At 32.5% G+C, this 8,731-nt stretch overlaps 1 protein-coding gene across 2 annotated transcripts; it reads left to right on the top strand.

Annotated features, from left to right (window-relative positions):
* The first annotated feature begins 2,483 nt into the window (after positions 1-2,483).
* On the top strand, positions 2,484-8,731 carry LOC120298039 (olfactory receptor 13G1-like). Of its 2 annotated transcripts, XM_039321378.1 has the most exons (3): positions 2,484-2,555; positions 3,197-3,325; positions 6,819-8,731. In XM_039321378.1, the coding sequence occupies exons 1-3, from the start codon at positions 2,511-2,513 to the stop codon at positions 7,773-7,775; spliced, it is 1,131 nt and encodes a 376-aa protein (XP_039177312.1). In that variant the 5' UTR covers positions 2,484-2,510; the 3' UTR covers positions 7,776-8,731. The 2 variants fall into 2 exon arrangements, with proteins under 2 accessions (XP_039177312.1, XP_039177313.1); XM_039321379.1 differs by lacking the exons at positions 2,484-2,555; positions 3,197-3,325 and adding an exon at positions 6,495-6,636.

Genomic DNA, 8,731 nt, shown 5'->3' with positions numbered 1-8,731 from the left:
GACATTATATAAAAAACTATGATTAGTGTTTTTAACATAACTTAAAATTTAGTAAAATCTAAAAATATTCAGAAGCCACAGTTAGTTAGGTTGCTGATCTGATCTAATCTCATTTAATAGAATGTATCTAACTGTGTTATATTTCTATTAGAAAACATGACAATTTGTGTGAGTCCCAAAGTATTAGAATCAGAGTGTTTTAGTAAAAAGTGCAGCTAAAATGTGGAGGAAAGAACATCTATGTAAAATTCAGTTAATAGTACACCTAATATTGAAGATATTTACCTGCATTTTTAGTTTTCTTTGTTCTTACTTAATTTTACTCTTCTGTTGGATGGAAAGATATTATGGTTTGGCATTTATCAGCTGCAGAACACTGGAAGCAATCACGTTTCATCAAGTCTGATGGAAAAGACTGGTTCTGTGGTAGGCACCCTTATTTCCACAACAAACCAGGTTCCAGGTGATAAATCTTTATTCTCATAAACTGATACTGCACCTAGGAGAAGCACTTTGGGGACTTCAGAAGAATCCATAATTGGATGCTTCCAATTATAAAGCAATATTTGTTCAAGCCCCAAAGAGAGAAACAAGGATGCTCCCAGTAGCTGTGTTCACTCAGACTGATCTCCTATGCCCTAATTCTTTCTTCTTTCTATTACATTCACTGGGTAGAACACTGCCACTCTTGCAGCTGATAGACTGGCAGTTTTTGCCACTGAAGAGAGGTTTCTGGATTGGGTTCCTCTCCATCCCCCATCTTTTCACAAGTTAATGTCAATGTGCTGAAAATTAACCAATGCCTATTCATTTATTTTTGAATTTATTAGCTGCCCAAATTTAGTCACTTCTGGGTAGCATACAAAAGCAAAAAAAAAAAAAATCAATAAAAACATATGGTTAGTCCTTTGAGTTAGTCCAGAGAAGAAGCATGAACAATGATTTCTAATACTACCTTTATTATAAGGTTACAGTAACAGAATCTTGCAGGTATAGCCTGCTATTATCAAAAATGTGTAATTTAAAGAAATTCTACATGGGCTTTCATAAGAACAGGAAAGCACAGAGACAAATTTTGTTTATATTAAATGATTCCAGATGTCCTACCTATTGATTGAGTTTCGAAAACCTACATTCATATGTTTGGAATATTAAATACATAACTGCCTCTCATATGAGAATATTACCAGTGTCCCTGAACAAACTTCAGTTTTCCAGTAAGTTCAATGGTCAGATGTGTACCTTGCTACATATTGAGATTTTATAACTGAATTTTGAAATCAAATTTTCATCAAATTATGATTTAACATAGGCATGAGCAATCAGAAAATGACTATGCTGTAATCTTGCTCTTAAAAGTAACCTAAATAATTGCCTGCACTGAGATCCTCAGTGATGTCCAAATGCCATAAGGCAAAGCCAGAAAGAGAAGTCAAATAATTTATTATATTATAGAATGTTATAGATTTCCTTTTTACATATGTGATTGATTGATTGATTGATTCATTCATTCATTCATTCAGCCTTTATTCTAAATCTAACATTTACCAGGAAGGTATTTGGAAAGCAATGATAATGATGTCTCAAAGGTATTTTTCTCAACAGCCCCATCACTTTATAACAGGAAACCACTCAATAAACCTGGCTTGGTTCCCAGATAATGCTTATAACTGAAGCAAACCAGTTGTCAGTAGCCATTGTGATAATAGAAAGGAAGAGGAACTGATCCTTACCAGGTGTAAAACTAAAAAAAAAATCCTTCAACCTTCAAGGAGGGGGGAAATAATAGCTATGAATGCAATATTTAATTTAATCTTATTCTTCCATATTTCCCTGAAATTTCAAATAATTTTAAGGGCTATAATAGTGGTAATGATATTGGGGAACACAAATATATCATTGGAATTTGATCTTGATCTAGAATTTGCCAACTTAAACAATTGTATATGGAGATTCTCAGTCATCCAGGTCATAGTTATCCCAAAGACACTTTTTCACAAGGCAACTGGACTTCCTTGTTTTTCTTTGAAGATGTTGGATGAGAGCTGAAAAAGCTTCTTGGATGAGAAGCGAAACATCTTCAGAGAAAAACAAGAAAATCCAATTGCCTTGTGGAAAGGATCTTTGGGTTAAACAATTGTAATCATGTGATTAGTTGGATCTGTATAGCTAATTGTAATCCCATTTGTTATTACTATTGCTGTTATCAAGATTGTAAGTATGATTTTTTTCAAACTACATTTAGCATTTATATCCAGCTGATAATTCTAAGTACCGAACATGTGTGATGCTTACTTGGCTTTTCCTGGAACCATTTACTTGGCTTTTCCTGGAACCTGGGGTCACTAACTTATTTATTTTATTTATGAAATTTATTTGCCACCCATGTCATATCCAATGTTTCATATCTACTTTTCAAGCATAGACAGTACTTTCAATAACTTGAAGATGGTTTGATGAATTTTCCTGTTCCAGGATATCCTTTGGGAGCTGGTTAAAGCTGCTCTGGCATGAAGGGGGGGAAAGCAATGCATCAACTCTCTTTGCATTTAGAGGTAAGCAGAAAGTGGGAGCAATACTTTCTTCTAACATGTAGGAAATTGAAGTATTCCTTTGAACTATTTTAGATATCAATTAAGGCTTACAAAGTAATTCCATGACAATGTATTCAGAATTAAATGTAAATTACTAGATAAAGGAATTTGCTTTTAATACACTGTAAGGGAGAGAGGTGGAGAGAGAGGTAAGAAAACTATCCTTTTATTATTTCATACATTTCTGCCTTTGATTCAGAGAGACTTTTCTTTCCTGATAGAAGAATTTCTCCAATTTAGAAGAGAACTGGCAAACATCTCAATTTTTCTCTGTTTCTATCTTGTTACTGGTTCTTGGCAAGCTTGAAGTTAAATAAAAAAAGTGGTTTAGATGTAGTCCATAATCCCCTCCCCATCTTTTTTCTCCTTCTTCTCTTTCTCCTTCTCCTTCTTTTAGATAATGAAAATGTGGTGGGAAGTGGGAACTATGTTTCCTTCATGTATACAGTTATGAGAATATTTTATAATGTTTCATAGTATTCTAATGTCTAATTAATGTTCATTTGTATCTTATTTTTCTTTATTTATTGTAGAGGAGTATATCGGGAGAGCTTGGAGGGGTATCATGATAACTAATTCACAAATATAATTTGTTTGTGTAGGTTGTCAAAGGCTTTGAAAGAAAGAACAATTCAGCTATCAGGGAATTTGAGTTATTAGGCTTAACACGTTCTCCTGAAATACAGAGAATTTTATTCTGGTCATTCGTATTTAGTTATGTTATGGCTCTGGTAGGTAACTTCCTTCTTATATTTATCATATGCACTTCTAAAAAACTTTACACTTCAATGTATTTCCTCCTTGCCAATCTGTCCTTAGTAAATGTGCTCTCCATCACAACCACAACTCCCAAATTGCTGCACACTCTTTTCTCATACAGAAACACCATCACATTTTATGGCTGCATCACTCAGGTCTATTTTTTCATATTGTTCCTGGTGACAGAAATTCTGCTGCTCACTAGTACGGCTTTTGATCGTTTTGTTGCTATCTGTTACCCATTGCAATATACTCTGATCATGAGGAAGGAACTGTGTGCTGCAATAACTGTTGGAGCATGGGTTTCAGGATTGACAAATTCTGCAGTTCACTCAGGACTACTTGTCTTACAGCTATCCTTCTGTGGATCCAATATTATCAATCATTTCTTCTGTGATCTGCCTCCACTTTTGAAGTTATCATGCTCAGACACCAGCTTGAATGAAACAATGGCTTTTGTGGCAGATGTAATTTTTGCTGTTTTCAGTTGTGGACTAATCCTGACATTATATGGATTTATTATAAGGGCCATCTTCAGAATTCGTTCCACTGAAGGGAAGAAGAAAGCGTTCTCCACCTGTTCCTCCCATCTTATTGTAGTTATTTTTTACTTTTCAGCAGTCATCTACACATATATCAGGCCCACTTCAGTCTATTCTTTAAACAGAGACAAATATATTTCTCTCCTTTATTCAGTAGTAACCCCAGTTCTTAATCCAGTCATATATTCACTAAGAAATAAAGAAGTAAAAGAAGCTCTCAAAGATTTTATTGGAAGAGGTAGAATGTTTCCAAGAAATTAATAATAATAATATATATAGTTTACTACCTAAAGAGTTAGAGAATAAAAATATTAAATGAAGTAGGAAATTAGATAAATAGGAACAGATAGAGAAGTATGTGAAAAAAATTATATGAGCAGATAAACAATCCATATCTTTCCTCACTTGCTAATGATCTAGGTGAATTGCACTCTTGATAAGCCTGCTCCCAATGACAAATGACATCACTCAGGACAGAAGCCTGACTCACACTGGGGCCAAACCATGTATAACCATCTCTGCCTAGTGTTTTATTATTTATTCTTCTACTGAGAGTTTTATTGGTTATGAAAATGCTAATCAGATTATGTCTTTTGAGTCATGGTAGCAGCATGCAGGATGCTGCATGGTATCCTCATGTTTTATATTACAGTATGTATAATTATATGCATTAGACTCAAGTATTTATTGTGTGCAAAAAAAAACAACCTAATTTTCCCTTCATACTTTGACATACTATATTTTATTTATGTGGCATTCATTATACATTATCAGATGATCAGAGATTTTTCCAGCATGTATACAAATAAAGCTATTTCTTTGAATGGAATTTATTTATTGAGTCAATTCACATCCTGTCATTGTATTTAAAAAGCATATCTCAGCTGATTTTCAAAGTAAAAGAAAAAGAGTTAATATACAAACAAGGGGAAAGAATCATAAATAGGCAAACTGTTTTCCTTTAATGCCTACTAAAAAGATCTGTTTTATATGGATTTCAGCAGACAAGAAACTGGTGGCCAGAAGAGTTCCTGAGGAAATACATGCCATAGCTTGTACTAATTTGATACCTAATGGGTTTCTGAAACCAGAATAATTCTATAGAAATTCATAATATGATAAGCTACCCTTAAAGAGGTTAACATCAACTTGCCAAAAGTTGACCATTAATTCAGTTCTTACAAAGGAAGAGAAGGAATTTTTCAGACTATGTACTAATATAAGCTGATCTACCACTTTGCAAACAGACCTAGCGATTTTGAACATATTTCTTATATTGCTGTAGAAGAGTCATAATTTAAGATAACCATGAATTTTTAGACAAGAACAGCAGTATAATCCTGCAATTGCATCATAAATGAATAATAAAATAATTCTAGATGAGTTTATATTAGAAAAAAAGACCCTAGGATCACTTTTATTGATGTTAAATGATAAAAATGTTTCCAAATTTATCTCTATTTAATTCTGAAATTGATTTTTCACATTTCCATTTATTAAGACATCTTATCAAAAATATTAACAAACTTTCTATATCCTCTTCACTGGACACATTGGATAGTGTCTACTACTGCATTTAATATAGGCTTTGTCATGTACTGTAATCCTTATGAATTATGTTTGGCTTTCAATCTCTATCTTGAAAAGAAGATTTAAGTCTCATCTTTTTAGCCAGATCTTAATGCAAAACGTGCTCCTAATTGTATTTTAACTATATTTATTCTTTCTCTTTCCATGTTTTATGTTTTAGTTTGATTTATTTTGTAACTTGGTTTAAATGTGCATTTTAAACAGAAAGATGGATTCTAAATAAGTAAAGAAATATTGTTTGAAGAAGTAATTTTATTTCTGCATAAAGAATCTCAGAACACTGGGCATAAAATAACAAAGTATTTTAAATTCTAAAGTCCCCATTTAGTTCTACATAATTTCCATAGCCATAATGAATGAATATATAAAATAAAATGTTTATTTCATCCAATCAAAAACTATGGTGCATTTTAGGATGCTGGCAAATAGAGTTGAGTTGTAAGCTGCCCAGATATAGCCTGAGATAAGATGAACAGCCAATAAATTTTACAAAAAATAATAATAAAATAAAATATAAAATAAAATGAAGTGAAGGGGAAACTGAACTGAAATGAAGTGAAATGAAATGAATAAAATAAAGTAAATAAATGGGAGATTATATGAGTGGAACTATGGGAAGCCTTACAGACAAAAACCTATCTAGTTTGATGAAATGAATTCTGGGGCAAATGTAATTTGTGAAAATCAGATAACATGAGGTGTACAGATGATATGGAAACACATTTCACACTCCAGGATTATTCTGAAGAAAAAATGCCAAAAATTGGAATCACGTTTTCTCACAAAATTTGTAGCGTCAGCCCTGTAATAAATGTAACATGATTTACATGCTAACATGAATAAAATAAAAGTGCAAAGTCAGCATTAGGTTCTCAATTCTTAATGTGACTATTTTGTTTTTTTCCTGGTGATGATTAATAGATATCACCTAGGTAATGCCTCTGAGGTCTCCCTCCTAGTGGTTTTATTATTTTAATTAATGAAGATTTTACAGTAATGATGTACATTCATTGAGATCATAACTCATTAAATTGTTGGGAGGAAAAACCAGATACCAGCCCAAGAAATATCAAGCAGCCAAGTACGTGTCTCAGTCACAGGCAAGAGAATAAGCTCTCTATTGAGAACATTTAAAAACAACGGGGATGGCGGTAATCATTTTATTTTATTCTATGTTATAACATTCCATCATCTCCTTTATTATTAGTAACAGTTGTAGATTTTTTTCCTATAAACATATGAATGAATAAGTAAAAATATAAAATGCATACTAAAATTGATATTTAATTTGATACTTATATATATTTTAATACAAAACCATGTATCTCTCTAGCATACTAGCATCAACAACACTGACATAAAGAACAAGACTGCCATTCTGGAGTTTATTCTTGTTGGGCTATCTACAACGACTGAAATGCAGACCCTTCTCTTCTGGGTATTCATTGTCATCTATGCTATGGCTCTAACTGCCAACTTCTTCCTCATTCTTACCATATACTGTTACAGAAAACTCCACACCCCTATGTATTTCCTCACTGTCAATTTGTCTTTAGTGAATGTATTATCCATTTCAGTTACCATCCCTAAATTACTGCACAATCTTTTGACTGGAAGAAAGACCATCTCATTTTATGGATGCATTGCACAAGTCTATCTGTTTATCTGGGCTTTGGGAACAGAACTTTTACTTCTCTCCTTTATGGCTTTTGATCGCTATGCTGCTATCTGTCACCCTTTGCAGTATACTATTATTATGAGGAAGGAAGTGTGTTTGGGCATAACCAGTATTGTATGGATTTTTGGAATGATCAATTCTGGAATCCATGCTGGACTTATGTTAAAGCTCTCTTTTTGTAACTCCAATATTATCAATCACTTCTTCTGTGATATACCCCCTTTATTGCAACTCTCATGTTCAGATAAAAATCCAAATGAAACTATGGAATTTATTTCAGATGTGATATTTGGGATTTGCAGTTGTGGACTAACTTTCACATCCTATTTTTTTATATTAAAAACAATTTGCTTATTGCGTTCCACTGAAGGGAAGAAGAAAGCCTTCTCCACATGTTCTTCACACTTCATTGTAGTCAGTATTTTCTTTTCGTCAGTCATCTATACATATATCAGGCCCTCCTCAGTCTACACTCTTGATCAGGACAAGCTAATTTCTCTTCTTTATACAGTGATAACTCCAATTGTTAATCCAATAATATATTCATTGAGAAACAAAGATTTTATAGAAGGACTAAAAGCACTTATAGGGCGAATTAGGCTGCTCAGTTGACCTATACTTTAAAATATTAATCTGGAGAAAAAATCTAGTAGACAAAAAGTCAACACTTTCTCTTAAATAAACCTTTTTTCATTATTTGTGTTCTCTAATTGTATATCATAAATGTGTGTGTGTGTGTGTGTGTGTATACACACACACACACACACATACACACACACACACCAGAGTCTTCACTCCGGAGCAAAGTTCATACATATGCAACTATGTCAAATATACCTCGCATTAGTAAATTTAATATCAATATCTCAGTGGTTAAGCATTAAAGCAAATCTTTCAACATGTCATGCCAACATTGTAAATCTTTTTGCAAACATCTTGGATTTCTGAACAGTTTTCAATTTTTGCATGTTGCAGGAGTCAAGTTATAATATAACAAATTTAAGTATTCAAACAATAACTTCAGTATAATCTTGCTAATATTAAGTAAATCTAGTCTTCCTGGATATTCATAAAAAGCAAAAACACACAAGACACCTGTTTTATAAAATGATCAAAAATCAACTGAGAATTTATCTTCACATCTCTTTTTTTCTCCTACAATATTTATTTCTTATAAAACATAAATGTATATGTACAGAGATAATATTTTTTACCAAGCTCTTTATACTATCTTCCTTTATTTCAAGGATAGGAAACTCCCTTCAAGCTGGTAGGCCATAACTTAGTTATATTTCAGCAACACCTTGAGATCATGTGACTGAAATTTGAGATTAATCAAATCATGATTTAAAAAAAGGGAGACAAATTCAGATAAAACATTTAATAGTACTGTATTGATATTACAATACACTAAATAATTAAGTTGAGAAGTTTATGAGTTAGATCAAGATCTGTAGAAAGAAAGAGGTTTCTTTGAAGTGAAAGACCATAAGGCAATGGATAAAACAGAGATAGCAATGTGAAAGAAAATATAGTTTTCAAGGACAAGATATATGGAGTATATAGCA

The sequence above is a fragment of the Crotalus tigris genome, unplaced genomic scaffold (assembly GCF_016545835.1).
Source record: "Crotalus tigris isolate CLP2741 ecotype Arizona unplaced genomic scaffold, ASM1654583v1 scf7180000023738.1706062, whole genome shotgun sequence".
NCBI classification, from domain to species: domain Eukaryota; kingdom Metazoa; phylum Chordata; class Lepidosauria; order Squamata; family Viperidae; genus Crotalus; species Crotalus tigris.
The sequence above is the reverse complement of the archived record's forward strand: the minus strand, read 5'-3'. Positions and strand labels throughout refer to the sequence as shown.

Bases quoted from the DNA above. Each gene is read 5' to 3' on its own strand.
- LOC120298039 (XM_039321378.1), top strand. From the start codon at position 2,511: ATGAAGGGGGGGAAAGCAATGCATCAACTCTCTTTGCATTTAGAG. The intron at 2,556-3,196 runs GTAAGCAGAAAG...TTGTTTGTGTAG, and splicing joins AACTCTCTTTGCATTTAGAG to GTTGTCAAAGGCTTTGAAAG. The intron at 3,326-6,818 runs GTAGGTAACTTC...GTATCTCTCTAG, and splicing joins TTAGTTATGTTATGGCTCTG to CATACTAGCATCAACAACAC.